We start from the raw sequence: 15,945 nt of genomic DNA on the forward strand, positions 1-15,945 counted from the left end.
AGAATGTATACATGTATGTGTGACTGGGTCACCTTGCTGTACAGTAGACTGTAGACAGAGAGCACTGTAAACCAGCTATAATGGGAAAAAATAAAAATAAATTAAAAAAAGATACCTGGTAATAATCTGCATCTATTAACCTCAAGCTCCCAATCCACCCCACACCCTTCCCCTCCCCCTTGGCAACCACAAGTCTATTCACTAAGTCCAGGATTTTCTTTTCTGTGGAAAGGTTCATTTGTGCCTTATATTAGATTCCAGATACAAGTGATATCATATAGTATTTGTCTTTCTCTTTCTGACTTACTTCACTCAGTATGAGAGTCTCTAGTTCCATCCATGTTGCTGCAGATGGCATTATTTTGTTCTTTTTTATGGCTGAGTAGTATTCCATTGTGTATATGTACCACATCTTCCTAGTCCAATCATTTGTTGATAGATATTTGGGTTGTTTCCATGTCTTGGCTATTGTGAATAGAGCTGCAATGAACACTTGGGTGCATGTGTCTTTTTCAAGGAAAGTTTTGTCCGGATATATGCCCAAGAGCGGGATTGCTGAGTCATATGGTAGTTCTACGTATAGATTTCTGAGGTATCTCCATACTGATCTCCATAGCTTTTTGATGATGGCCATTCTGACTGGTGTGAGGTAGCTTTGATTTGCATTTCTCTAACAATTGTGATGTAGAGCATCTTTTCATGTGCTTTTTGGTCTGTCTTCTTTGGAGAAATGTCTATTTAGATCTTCTGACCTTTTTCTTTTCTTTTTTTTTTTTTCTTTTTCTTTTTTTGTCTTTTGTCTTTTGAGGGCTGCACCCGTGGCATGTGGAGAGTCCCAGGCTAGGGGTCTAATAGGAGCTGTTGCTGCCGGCCTACACCACAGCCACAGCAATGCCAGATCTGAGCCATGTCTGAGACCTACACCACAGCTCACAGCAGTGCCGAACCCTTAACCCTTGAGCAAGGCCAGGGATTGAACCTGCATCCTCATGGTTCCTAGTCAGATTCATTTCCGCTGCGCCACGATGGGAACTCCCTGGCCATTTTTTTAATTGGGTTCTTTTTTTTTTTTTTTTTGGTATAAAGTTGTATGAATGAGATTTTTTTATATTTTGAAGGTTAACTCCTTTAACAGGATCTTTTATTTAATTACCTATTTTACATTTTAACCTTTAATCTGTCTAAATCCGTCTAAGATTTGTTTTTAGATGGACAGCAAAGTGAATCAGTTATACATATAAATATATCCATTCTTTGTTCACATATAGGTTATTACAAACTATTGAGTGGATTTATTTTGAATTGGTGTGAGAAAAAGATCTAGTTTTCTTTTCTTCTGGATAAATGAACAGTTTACCGGCCCATTGTATTAAATAAGCCATCCTTTTGCCACTCAATTAAAACGTCTCTCTTGTCATATATTAAATCCTCACTTATGTCTGGATCTCTTTCCAGAAACTCTATTCCACATATCTGTTCAGGCCTATTTCAATAGTTATTGATTTGATTACAGAAGCTTTAGAGGATTCTCTGGTATTTGGTGAATCAGATTACACAAATGAGTTCTGAGGCAGTTTTGAAGGGCCTAAGTAAATGCATTAGACACCTATCTGCTAGACAGGAATGGGACACGAGCAAAACCTGCATATCAAAATAATACTTGTAGCATTAGAACAATTTTTCTAAAATCTTTCTTCCCAAGATGTATTTTTATATGAACAGATATGGGAAGCAAAGATTTCCGATGCTTGTTAAGATCATATACCAATGACAATCTGGTATCGTTTCAATCCTTAACTCCTGTGCTGTATTAATGGTACTGTTTCCTTGATTCACAGACGGATCCTTCCAAAGACTCGCCCATTAACGGCACCTTCACTCTGAGCTGCGACTACTTCCCAGCGGGAGCGCTGCTCAGGGGAGAGCCTGAGGTTTCCCGCCCTGCAGTTCCATGGGGACTGTACCTGATCCCCTGAGATCAGCTAAAACATCTCTGATCGCGGCTTCTGGAAAAGAAGAGGATCCAGGAGAGGCACGAGCTGCCTCATCCCAGCCTCGACCGGCCCTCCTGTGTAAGAACACCAATGGCTTTTCCAGCCCTCCTGAAGAAGCAGACCTGAGCCCCAAGCCAGCTGCTGTGGCTCTGATGCAGGCCGGTGAGCATGAGACCCCCCGGCCAGCCAGCTCTTCTCCGGGCACTGTCAGTGAGGTGGGGAAAGCCTCTCCCACACTCAACTCCCCTGGCAATACCCAGCTGCCAGGGAGCCGGGAGCCCACAGCACCAGCCCCGTGTTCTGAGGCAGGAAGGGATCTTCTTATGCACGCAGCCTTTACAATGCCAGGCGATGGGCACACCCACCCGGCCATCCCAGGGCACCAGCCCAACACCAGCCCCCCATCAGGACCTGAAGATACCCCGGTGAAATCAGAGAGAACTTCAGATGGGGAGAAACCTGAGAAGTCGAACTGTCCCGTGGGGGGCATCTGTGGCAACAGCAAAGATCCAGTGCCCTGTGATTTCCCTTCTCGAGAAACAATCCCTGGAATGGTGGTGCCCGCTGCAGATACAGCAGCCAGGGCACCCAGTCTTGCCTCCACTCCTACAGGTGGACCTGAAAGGGAAAGGCAGCGAGCCCTTTGTGATTCCCAGACAAGGCAAGACCCTCCAGCGAGAGAAGATGGATGTTCAGGGGACAAACGGCCCTCTGCCGCCACCTCAGACACCCAGGCCGTGACTTCGGGGACACCTCAGCCATCTCACCTCCCTGGCCAAGAGTCGACGTTGCCTCCAGATCCAGAGAAGGCGCCGCTGCCAGCACCGCTCCGGGGGTCAATGTTCAAAGAAGCAAGTACCATGACCAACCAAGCCGAAAATGAGCCCGAGGATGTTCCCACCAGGGCTCGGCAGGATGCTGAAGTGCAGGCGGTGGCCAGTGTGGAGAGCAGATCCGTGTCCACCAGCCCCAGCATCCTCACTGCATTCTTAAAGGAAACTCCAGCTCCAGAGCGGTTCGAACCACAAGAGCAGCTGCGTGTGGTTTGCCACGAGAGCAGCAGCAGCAGCATAAGCCACACCATGGAGCTGTCGGACCACACCCTAGCCTCCAGGGGGGCGGGCATCATGCCAGAGGTGCACATCCAGGCTGCTGCAGCTGTGTCGGCAGCTTTGGAAAGTAAATCAGTGAGCCCACTGGGTGGGGTCCCTAAAACCTCATCAGTCAACGTGGCTCAGGATGCATGTAAAGAAGACGGGAGGTCAGCACGCATGACCCCAGCAAGGGAAGAGCCCGCCTCCAGACAGCTTTTGGGTACCCACTCTACCTCCCTGAAAGCTAGCCCCAGTGACCAGATTTCTCTCAGTGCAGGACATCAAGCTGAAACAAGTCTTGGGAAATTTGAAATGAAGCCATCTGAGTTTGCAGCGGAAACCAACAATGGCCACAAAACCGACCCAGACTGCAAATTCTCCAGCTCCTGTGGCCCTGCCAGCAAAGCTGACCAGTCTGAAAGCTTGGATCTTGCTGGTAAAGGGGATACAAGAGAGAAGAGGCTTGCATCTCCTCAGATAGTAAAAGAAGAACCTCCTGGCCTCGATATCCTGGACGCAAGGGCAAAGGCAGAAGCCAAAACCCTACTGCTCCATCCCAAGTCTCAAGAAAGCAGAGGGGCAGCGCCAGCCTCCAGTCCTACACCCTCCCCAGTTAGAAAAAGCCAGGAGGTCACCGTGGAAGACAACAGACAGACCAAGACAGCCGCCAGCCTCAGCCTGCCATCTGATGCCATGGGGGACTCCAGCCCAGGTTCTGGCAAGAGGACCCCTTCTCGCTCTGTCAAAGCCAGCCCCCGCCGGGGCAGCCGGGTCAGCGAATTCCTCAAGGAGCAAAAGTTAAACGTGACAGCGGCGGCCGCCCAGGTGGGACTCACTCCAGGAGAGAAGAAAAAGCAGCTTGGTGCCGAGTCCAAGCTGCAGTTGAAACAGTCCAAGCGTGTCCGGGATGTGGTGTGGGACGAGCAGGGCATGACCTGGGAGGTGTACGGCGCTTCCCTGGACCCAGAGTCCCTGGGCATCGCCATCCAGAACCATTTGCAAAGACAGATCAGGGAACACGAGAAATTAATCAAAGCTCAAAACAGCCAGAGCCGGAGATCCATCTCCTCGGATGCTTCTTCAAACAAAAAGCTCAAAGGCAGGCAGCACAGTGTTTTCCAGTCCATGCTGCAGAACTTCCGACGCCCCAACTGCTGTGTTCGCCCTGCTCCTTCTTCTGTGTTAGATTGAAAGGAACATGTACGGAAGCAATTGCGTACATTTGGGGTCTTCCTAGGTGTCCGTTGGTGGGTCTCAAAGCTTCCTTAGTTTTTTCCGAGAGACCAGGACGCGAAAGCAGCGATTAACTCTAGGAAATTGCTCTTAAGAACGGTAGTTTCCTTTGATTGGGGCTTCATCAATAAAACATCATTTCAATTTGAAAGAAAGAAAAGAAGCAAGCCTCCCTGGAGTTTCATGACCTTAATTAGGAGGAAATAATATTCACTGGGTTTTTTAATATGATGTTGCTGGTAGAACTAACATCAATATACAGGTGTCATTTTGTATCACTGCCTCCGTTTATCACACTGTGGTATTTCCATTAAAATCCCTGCTTTCCATGAAAAATAGCAAAAGCACCGCTCTACCGCTCTACTTTCTAGACTGCTGCGGTAAGAATGCTATTATCAGACAACTTGAAGTAGGTGATGAGCGGATAACATGTAAAAAATTGAAATGTGACTCATTCCTCAGCAAGAGGATATTAAATTAAAGCATTTAAATGCTTAAAATGCCCAATAGGAAGGAATATTTGTAAACATCGGCAGATAACCCGTTTTATAAACCTTGTTGTATCTATCGATAAATGTAAGAGAGTTCTATTAGGAAAAAATTAATACCCACAATAAAACATGGGTTATATAGATATCCATTTTCCTGCACTGAAGGCAAAAGTCATCTCTGTGGCTGTGATTAGATTAAATTCATATTTCCTTACCCTGGAGGAAGTACATGTGACGGAATTCTGAAAAAGAGTCATCGAATTATTGATAATACTAAACTTTAAGTTGTTTGTTTTCCAATAACATTCTACCAAGACCATTACGATTCTGGTAAGGACTTATAAATAGTCGATTACCAAAATCTTTTTTTTTTTTTTTTCTGTGTTGAAACAAACAAGACTCCTAAGTAACAAAAACAAGGTGTTTAATGGAGACGCCTGTAAACAGGATGCAGGGTTTTTTTTTCCCCTTTGGTTTGATTTAGTTTGGTGGCTTCTAGGAGAAAATGTAGTCAAATAGAACACAAGCTTCCTCACTGCTTCTGTTTGTAGACTCGTATCGTCTAATCGTTGAAGTCTCATCTGTGGTACCGGGGTAACCTCTGCAAGCCTATTGGCTTTAAGAGAAATACCATCGTATCTCATGTTCAAACCCAATAAAAGGAGCCACCTGTCTAAAACACCGTGTGAGCTTTGCATGGACTGAGGTGCTTGAGAGCATAGCTGAGCCCTCACCTGCCCCATAAGGGGAGTGAGTCCTGGGGCCCACGAGTGTCATGCGGGGCCCGGGGCTGGGATGACCAGCAATGACCTGAGTCTGGGTAGCAGGGAAGAGGGCAAGGAGCAAGAGTTCTGCAGAGACTTGGCTCCTCGTCTTGCTGTAGGGATGTTGCTGGTTTGTACCTTGCTTTTAGATAATCACAGTTAGAGGCTGGAGGGGCTTAAGCTGCCTTCTCTAAACCCATTGCCCTGGGTGAGCCAGAAAAGAGGGTCCGGCCATATATTCTCTCTCTCTCTCAGAAATGCCATGGGTGCAGTAAATTCACAATTTCTGTGTCGGCTTTTTTTATTATTATTATTATTTATTTCAATTCTCTTTTGCAGATTCTCAACAAAAGGGGAAATCATACCTAAACATGCACACCACAGCTACACCTGACATAACAAATTAAGAACTAGCCATGGATTCCTTTCGAAGCAATTGGACTGTCCGTGAAGGGTGCAGACACAGACCACAGGCACGGCATTCTCAGAGCCAGAGAAGGGCCATGACAGGTGCTAGGCTTGGAACTTCGAATGGATTTTTTCATAAAGCCCATGTTTCAGTTTCTTACCAACGGGCCTCTATTAAGAAGGGTATCAAAAGTAGAAATTACCATTAAATTAGCCATCAAATTACTATTAATGCATTCAGTCTAAAACTCTCTCTCGGCCTAAAATACCCATTTGTCGCGCTGCCCGTTTCCCTTCTGTAGGAGAGATGCCTTTGCCAGGATGTCACCTCCCCGCCATGTCCCTCACAGTCTGGCATAGGTGCTGTGTACACACAGGGAAACACCCTGTGTACACAGCCGCAGCTGTCAGTGGCACCCACTCCAGATGGGAGGCCCCAGGTCACCCTCTGCTCTGAACTGGCTAGAACAGGCTGTTCCTGCATTAAACTGGGAGAAAAGGGAGAATTCAGCATCTGGTGATGGTATTTGTTTTCATGAGTTTGGAGTAACCACATGATTTATAAATAGTGAAAGGAAGCGGAGGATGAAGGCAGTTGTAGGCATTTGTCACACATGAAAAGTACACTGCTAAGAGCTCCATTGTGGCTCAGTGGGTTAAGAACCCAACTAGTATCCATGAGGATGCAGGTTCAATCCTTGGCCTCACTTAGTGGGTTAAGGATCAGGCATTGCTGCAAGCTCAGATGCGGCTCGGATCCTGCATTGTTGTGGCCATGGTGTAGGCCTCAGCTGCAGCTCCAATTCAACCCCTAGCCTGGGACCTTCCCTATGCTCCAGGTGCAGCCCTAAGAAGACAAGAAAAATTAATTAATTAATAAAATTAAATAAAGAAAACGAAATTTGGTGTTGTAGTGGTGCCCCCTCAAATTAAAACAATGTGTGATGGAGTAACTTGGATTTTCTCTGGGACTGGAACTCACCTTTACTTCTAAATCTTGAATTTTTTTTTCTACTCAACGATCTTCACCACACTCTAAAGATTGTCCCAAAATGTTACAGAAGTTTTCTTCCCACTCCCTGAGCCCTATAGAAGGAACAGCTTTGAAAAACAGTCACAGAAATAGATCATCAAATGGAGAAATAAGACAGGAGCCTAGTCAAGACAGCAGTGTTTCCGCATCATGATACCATAAGGACTCTCGCGATAAAACCTCGACTTGAAAATGTTCTTTCACTTGGACCCATGACACAGCAGACAAATTCCAGACATCGTTTGTGTTTCCTTAGGTTCACTCAACAAATGAAATTGCAAGACAATTTACATGGCAGACTCTTTGAACCTCCTCACCTGCAAGACACAAATTGGGCTGAATGCTCTTTCGGTCCTTAATTTCTTTTCGTTCTGTTTTGGTGCCTTGAATGCCGTTTAGTTGTTGCAATAAATGGAGGAAATATTTTATTAAGTAAAAAATACAAGTAAGCCATATTTACTTATATAACACCTAAATATTTAAAAGTTGAAGATGCTATATGGCTTACCTGGAGAATTCTAGAATTTTTCATTTAAATATTGATTTTAAAGAGAGATGAGTTATAACAAAAGATGAGTTATAACAGCTAAATATTTAAAAGGTGAAGATGCTATATGGCTTACCTGGGGAATTCTAGAATTTTTCATTTAAATATTGATTTTAAAGAGAGATGAGTTATAACAAAAGATGAGTTATAACACCTAAATATTTAAAAGGTGAAGATGCTATATGGCTTACCTGGGGAATTCTAGAATTTTTCACTTAAATATTGATTTTTCTATTTTTGTGACGACCAGAAAAATGTGATCACTGCAGCTGTCATGGATTTCTTTATCTTCAGTGCTTTTCTAGTTATGGCTTTCTGGATTATGGCCCCAATGCCACAGACCAACTGCTTTACATACAGGAAAGTCCTAATTAAGCTCTGCCTTTTGGATCAGTGGCAGAAGTGGAACATTGTGTCAGGTCCAAGTTAACCAGAGACCTTTTTGTTGGCATCCAAAATGAAATATCTGTGAAAACTATTACTGTGTTTTCCTACCTCGACCAAGTTCCGCTATATCGAATATAATTTGATTTTTGATGATTTTTAACCTTTAGGATGGTTATAATTATTATTTTTGGCTACTGTTGTTCTCCATATTATCAGTTCAATACCCTCACTGAAATAAAGTGGACTGAATATGCACGTGTAACGTATCCCTTGGGTTTTGGAACCAAATCCTTAATAGGAGCTTGTCATCTTAAAGTAAAAAGCAGATGAGAAAAGCATCTTTGGGTTGTATCCCAGAGTCTTAAGCTTTCGTGGTTCCTGTTCTAATGTACTTCCTCACATCTCTGCGAGTTTCTGTCATTCAGAAGTACCTGTATATTGCCACATGAAGACTAGAATATGACGCAACTTTTCAAATTTTCTACAGAGCACATACGTGAGTATGCCGTTAGTGTCCACTATTGGGCCTTTGTTGTATCCACTTTGTTATCATCTTGCTGCCAAAATGAGAGAAATTGTCTTCCCTTCTTCCTACATCCTGTGCAAGTGTTTAAAAAAAAGGGTCTACCGCTGGTCCTGTGTAATTCCCCACACCTCTTGTCTACTTTTTAAGAATCAGTAATAAGAAAAATACATTAGGATAAGGTTTGCATATGGCTATATGGGTTTTTTCTGATAATTGGGCACCTGTACCTTTGTGTGGGCCTCTGCCTGTCTGACTTAACTCATCGTCTACAATGCTGCCGTGGAGATGACACTGCCTCCTCTCTCCAGTGTCATCCTAGGCGGTATTTGAGAAATGAAGCCTGTGAATTTTCCTCTGTGATAATGATACAGTGAACTCAGCAGACTCTTAGACAAATGACCATCTTGTCTCCACCCTTGTTTGGTCTACACAGTAAATCAGAAGTCTCGCCCACGTCTGCCTCCATGTGTGCTACTTTGTATTCCCATCTGAGCATCTTGTTTTCTGTTAGCAATGTTCTTTTCTTCCATGTGTGCCCTTTGGGATGAATCTCTCCAAAGGTGGGTCAGCTGCTGGCACCTGGCAATTAGCAGGTGATAGGCTGAATCTCCCGCCCATCCTTGTAACGCTACCCTTCTTAGTGAAATCCTGACACCACGAGTAATTATAAATGTCATCTGCGCAGATACATGGGCTTGATGTCTACAACGTTTTAGACATTTTTTGCAAAAGGGAAAAAAATAATCTTGTACATACTGGAACGGATCTTCCTGAACTTCACCCTACTCTTGGGGAGGGGGGGAATTCTCCTTGGCTGCAGAAATAAAATAAACTTGATTTGCAGTGACCAAGGACAAAAATGAAGATGGATTGAGGCGGAAAAATTCTCTCTTACAATCAGTGACATCTGCCAGAGTTCATTACAGCTACTTTTAACTGTGAACATTCACCAGCTAAACTACTCACTTGCCACAACCAAATAACCTCTCTCGAAGTAAATCCAACACACCTGTATATATGTGTAGATAGACAACGACAACAACAACAACAAAAAAAAACCCTGAAAATGACTGTTGGCTATTAGGTAAGTCAAGGTCATGATACTTACAAAGGACATGTAAATAACCATGGGCCTTGGTGAAATGATCGCAGAAGCCAGAACCGTGCAACCAGATGTTATTCACAAGTTTGGTGGTGTTTTTTTTAAGACCCAGATATCTCAGATACTCACCATGAGAATAAAGACTGTTGATAATGAAATTAAAGCCAAGCAATAATGTGCCAAAAAGAGGCAGTTATACCAGCAAGTGCATCTATTATAGGCACACCATTATACAATTATGGTTTGCTCCATGAAGACTGACTGTAACTCATAGCATAACATAAGCAAAGGCATGATTTCTGCTTTCTTGCTGGAGAACCTTGTTTAGGAGCTCCATAAAAAGGTACAGCACTAGTGAGCATTGGATTTTATGGTTAACAGCTGTGTTTTCACACCAGCCAAGCCCAAAGGAATCCCCAAGAATCTTGCTAGCTTAAAACTCAAGACAGGTCCAACCAGAAACGTGATGGAAAGGAGGGTTAAAGTATGGTAATTATGCTTCCTGGACATCTAACCTGGGGCATTCCGTTAACTCTGCCTGGAGGATTACCAGCCTTAGCCATGAAAAAAATAAAAAATGGGGGGGTTCTCAAAAGCAAAATGACTAAAACATGAGTAATCATATCCAAAGGGGCCTCAAATACTGCCTTACAGAAAATGATGTTCCAGAGGGGCGTTCTGAATACTAACTCTTTGAGTAGCCCTTGGGGTCCAAGCTCAAAATCGTTTGGCTGGAATAAAAATCACATCCTTGACACTTCAGAAAACACACTGAAGATCAACCGGCATGGTTGATCATCATGACAAGAGATTATGTCATGTGATCATCATGACAAGAGGGTCCCTCTGATTCAAGCGTGTTAAGGAGAATTAAAGGGGGGGGGCGAAACCCTACTTTGGTTAGAGAGCTCAAGATGTGGGGTGTCATCTGCTTACTTTGGGGTGAAGAGGATAGCTTGTTTTTGAACATTGCTGCTAGCATTAACTCTTTGTTCCTTTAAAAATTAAATCATTCTTCAGCAAAACTTTTGAGCAGTTAAAGATTTTTTTCTTATTCCTATTGCTTTTATATTATGCACAGAGCAAACTATTAAGTGAGCAGAAGAGGCGTACCCATGTTTATCAGTCTCTCTTAATTTCAGTGTAGACTTATTAGCATTTATTTTCACTGCATCCTCGAGTGAATTATTCTTCATAACGCTTTCCATCATGTCTTAAGATGATTTGGTCCATTGGGAGATTGCGGAATTACAGTCATGCTCCTCAAACCCTGGAGGGGAGGAGAGACTAATTCTTGACTTAAGGGCATCTGGAAATACCTTTTCCTGAGGTTGAGAAAGGTCAACAGGGCCTGAAAACCCAAGAAGGAAATATGCTAACAATGACTGCATTTCTAATATATTTCTCTCTGCTGTACTAATATGTGAACAATATGTTGTGTAGACCCTGTAGCTGGTCGTGGTATTCCAGTATATTCTCTACGTGTGCACCGTCTGTGAGTGGCTGGTTTTTCTATTTTTATGTGTAGAAAAAATTCACATGTTATATCCCATCTTATGGCCACATTTTGTCATGGGGTAGGCACACGTCTGAAAGTGAGTAAGACCAACAAAAGTGTGTGTGTGTGTGTGTGTGTGTGTGTGTGTGTGTGTGTGTGTGTGTGTTCTGTAACAGAACTTGTCCTTTCATGTTTGAAGGTCAGAAAGGGCTGTTGTTTCTCCTTTTAATCATCTCGGAGGGTAGATAACCTTATTATCACCAAGGCTGAACATAGCACTCAGCACATCGGCATGTTACTAAGCACGCCAGGGCTAATTCCTCATGCCATTAGTCACAGGTAAGGTCAGTTCTTTGACCCCTGGGTTGATTTACATGCTTCACACATCTTCTCCCGTTAAATGTGTGACCAGAATGCACATGCTATGGGTGTGACTGTGTACATACCTTGTATGATTTACCTCCATCCTCAAAGCCGTTGCAGGAACACAGGAAGAGGAAACAGCTGTTCAAAAGCCTCCAAAGGGCTAATCTATGTGTATTTTCATTTTCTACACATAAAAATGTATACGTAACCTATCTGTAAATAGCTGACCTACCTATACATGCACACATACCATGCATTTTATTCACTGGTAGATTTAAATAAACCACAAATTCAAACAGTGAATTGAAAACTGCATCTTTTCATGACTGCTCCGTTTTACCTATATTACTCTTGGATCAGACGCTCCCCATTAAATGGTGTTACTTCCTGGTAGCAGATTTGGTGCTTAGGGAAGCCCAGCCCCTCTGGGCCACAAAAGTCTAGTTGGTGCCTTACTGAGGCACAGACAGGTACTTAAGTGGCTTCAAAGGTTTAATGCTGTTCTTTAAGCACCTAATTTTGTATTTGGCAATGAGAAACACTGAGAAAAACCAATTAATGTTTTATTGACTTCCCTGGTGCATTTATTAGTATGTTTGTTTGCACAGGCTGATAAAAGAGGTAGCCCTAGATTTCCCAGGAGTGTACGGGGAAAAAAAGTGAAACATGATTTTGAGCATTCTTCTCTTGAGATCAGCAAAGCAAGGTTGAGCAACACCAAAGAGAAGTCAAAGAGTCAAATATTCTTTTAAATTCCAAATGATGCTGGTAGAATAAGAGGAGCATAGCAGGTGGGATTTCCTTAAGGTGGACTCAAGTTAGTGACTTGTATGGACCACAGGTGACACGGTGTGGACTGAATAACAAGGTAAGCATCGTTAGTCAATTTCTCACACTCCCAACCAGTGAATTGAGGCTATTTTAGTTTCTCTCATTTCTTCTAATTGAAAGGTCTCTAATTAGAGATCCAAAAGTCTGATCTGGTTCCTAAAACCCAATATGATTTGACCCAATTCCTTGACACTACACATTATGTTGGCTGGATATTAGGTTGAGGTTGTGAATGGAAATACCAGAATTGCCAATGAGTAGAGAATGTTGTGTGGCAAAGTACGAATATAACCACTTCTCTGTAGAAAGTTAATAATACCATTTAATACATATTCATGTTTTAAAGACTGAATGTGCCATATTTATATCTTAGATTCAAATAAACGTTTAACCAAACATAAGAACACTACAATCACAACTGCAGCTATCTGTGTTTTTTAACTACTGAAAACATACTTCTTTATAAGAGCAGCATACATGAAATCTTGATGTCAATATTTACTGTTGCTTAACAGACAAATTTATGTAATTATTTTGGAAGATGTGTATTAATTTAAATGCCATTCAGAAAAATTATAGATGTCAATATAAAAATCATTTATGTGTGTAAATACTCAGTGGAGAAAGCCTAAAACTGAAATGTGATGTTAAATCACTGAAGAAACAGTAATATTTTAAATGAAATTCCATTTATGAATGTATCACTATTAGACTCTAAAGTTATGTCTTTTCATGATGTCTAAATACAAAGCTCATTAAATTGTTTATTTAAGAAAGTGTCCATCCTTCTGAAATTGACCGACTAATAAAGTTTCATTTCCTAAAAAAAAAAAAAAGATGGGATGTTATGATATCTATGAGAATGGGTCAAGATGTTGAAATTACCTACACGTCCACCCTCTCTTTGGATTTTACTTTTGAATGGATGAATGAATAAATTTCAACTGGTGACCTCATTTTACCCTCAAAAAATGTTCAAATATGATTTTTTTTTTGCATTTCACTTTCCATAATAAACACACTATAGATTAAAAGTTAGTCTTTGTTTTTTGTTACTGCTGTTATTGCTTTTGCCACTGCTGTCAAAATTGTTCTCTTAGCCCTAGATGTTTAGAATTGGCCGATTTTCATTGTGAAAATATTTCCATTAAGAGAGTTTTTCCCTTTAATTAAAATAGAATTCTCCTGAAATTAACAATGGCTGCAGGTCATCAGGAGCAGTGGTTTTTCCCCCTCTTGATGGCACAGTGGTGGGGGGGGTGAGTGTGTATGCGTGCACACGTATGAACCTTTGCTCTTATCTGGTGCAAGGGATGAGGGGTTGGCATTCATGGAAATACAGGAGGAGGTGGGGTAGAGGGCACATCTGTATTCATGGACAACCTATATTCAAGCTTATATTGTCTCGTGTTCAGGGTTAGCTGCCTCTGCCCATGGCCATCCAGGTGTGTGGCTGTGTGGCTCCAGCCGCTCTGCCCACTCCGGCATAAATAAATGGGGATCCTGCAATTTAGGTTCCTAGAAGGAGACAGAAAGCCCAGCCATGCCTCCAATCCAGTTTAACCATTAATAAAACTAATATATTTAAAACTAACAATATATCAACCTTGAGAGGTATTACTATTAAGGCACATTTTTTCGGGTCAGTTTTTTTTTTCAGTGTGAGATATTTGAGATATACGAATTGGATGTCCAAAAAAATATATATATAGTGACAATCACTCAGGCTTAGAGTCAAAGAAACCTGGGTTCAAATTTCAGCTTTAAACTAAATTCCTTGGCCTAGTCACCTAACGTTTCGAGGCTGTGTTCACCTATGAACTGAGGATAACAACACACGCTTTGTGAAATCGTGAGGCTTAAATAACACAGGGAAAGCAAATGGACCCTCCCTTACTCCTCTGAGTTTTGCGCTCTTTGCTTAAACTTTATTGTTCCATCATAAACAGGCTGGCATTTTGTCATTTGCTTCAACTGAGTAAACGCTTTATAAATCTAGAAGAGTACCAAGAAGAGTCTTAAATATGCTTATGACATACCTAAATTGTGACTTTAACCCTGTTTCCCTTTGGGTTTAAAACGGAAGGATAACACATTCAAACGTTTAAAGTTATCAGATCTTTAAAAATCAGCCAAATATTTTGATTAAGTTTAATTTTGTCATATAAATATGACTTTTGAAATAGAAAGTTAAAATGCTAATTAAACTATTACCAATTCAAAAAAGGAGGGGAAAGGAGAAACCATTGGTAACTTTAAAACTTAGATATGATAAGATTCCACATGCAAATTAAAAGAGAAGTGATATACCTGACAAAATATCAGAACGCCCCCCAAATAGGAAGAACATCTACAAATCAGTCACAAAAAAGATGAATGCAACAGAGAGATGTGGCAAACTGTATAAGCAAGCATCATAAATATATATAAATATGTCCATTCTGCTAACAAACATCTATCCCCAATGGCTGAATGTTATTGGAGATGACTTCCCAGATTCAAGGGGGCTGACTTGGTACTTGATCTGCATGAAAAGGTCGGAGATGGGGTGTGGGGGGAGGTGTGTTTTGGAGGGAGGAAGGGGAGGAGCCAGTGCGCGTGTGCCGCCCACACACAAGCCCAGAAGCACCACACGCATGCATGTGATGTAAGGGGGGGCGGACCATAGGGGGAGGGTTCTCTAAAGAATCCACAGAATGCCCATGGAAACGGGCTAGAGGTAAACCCTTGCCAGAGAATGCAACATTGAGGAGAATACGAACCTTCCAGAACCTCTACATTCCTATCTTTCCCTGGTCTTTAGGTTATCTGGCAGAAATGGAACCTCTAACAGGTGGAAAGAAACAAGAATGCAAATCACAGCCTTCTTTCTTTTTGTTTTCTTGCAGGGGATGGGGGTTGTTTTGTTTGGGACGGTGCCCCTGGCATGTGGAAATTCTTGAGCCAGGGATTGAACCCACACCCCCGCAGCGAGTGGAGCCACTGCAGTGGCAATGCTGGATCCTTAACTTGCTTCACTGCAAGGGAACTCCCACGACCCTCTTGTTCTTGGGGGTCTGTGGGCCTGAGAAGGAGAGAACTTTCAACTGTAAACGGAATAATGATTATTCCATGAGACTGAGCAATGTTAACTTGAACGGAAGTGGTATTTGCGATTTGCATAACCAGTGCCTGCTGAATCAAGGGGGGGGTCCCCCAAAACGGAATTACTCAATGTCACTAATGATGACCTCACCACATAACATAAAGCTTTGTGTGGACAAAAAATACTAGACGGTCATGTGACTGAGCCCTGCTACCTGCTTGGGCCCTGAAAGCATCTACATTTGCAGCTGCAGCTCGTCCAGAGACCCCAAGGCCACCCTAGGTTCTGAGGTCAGGGACACAGCCAAGGCTGTGGCGGCAGAGTCCCAGGTGATTCCACTTGGATTTATTCAGACCCGCTGTGATAGCTGAGTTCTAAGATAGCCTCGGAGATTCCCGACCTCTCATATGCACACACCTTCCCCCAGTTATTCAATCAATCCCTGTAGGGAGGTGATTTTGTAAATGTAATTCAGTTCCCCTGTCAGGTGACCTTAAAATAAAACGATTTTCGGTAGGGGCCAGACCGAATCGCATGCCCTTTTAAGAGGCAGAGTTTTCTCCAGCCGGTCCCAGAAGTCAGACAC

The 15,945-nt window shown here is 42.6% G+C and overlaps 1 protein-coding gene across 3 annotated transcripts in view; it reads left to right on the forward strand.

The window, feature by feature from the left end:
• GPRIN3 (GPRIN family member 3) overlaps positions 1–13,308 on the forward strand; it is a 76,225-nt gene extending 62,917 nt beyond the window's left edge. For 2 of the 3 annotated variants that reach the window (XM_084973450.1, XM_084973449.1), the window contains exon 2: positions 1,839–13,308. In XM_084973450.1, coding sequence (XP_084829576.1) covers positions 1,952–4,279 — 2,328 coding nt within the window. In that variant the 5' untranslated portion in view covers positions 1,839–1,951 and the 3' untranslated portion in view covers positions 4,280–13,308. The remainder of the gene's footprint in view (positions 1–1,838) is intronic. The other variant, XR_014813385.1, reaches the window with a different exon arrangement.
• The last annotated feature ends 2,637 nt before the right edge of the window (positions 13,309–15,945 follow it).

This window comes from Sus scrofa, chromosome 8 (assembly GCF_054392235.1).
Source record: "Sus scrofa isolate SSC_HxYL_T2T_F1_AM1 chromosome 8, Sscrofa_HxYL_maternal_Yorkshire_Landrace_v2.0, whole genome shotgun sequence".
Classification (NCBI taxonomy): domain Eukaryota; kingdom Metazoa; phylum Chordata; class Mammalia; order Artiodactyla; family Suidae; genus Sus; species Sus scrofa.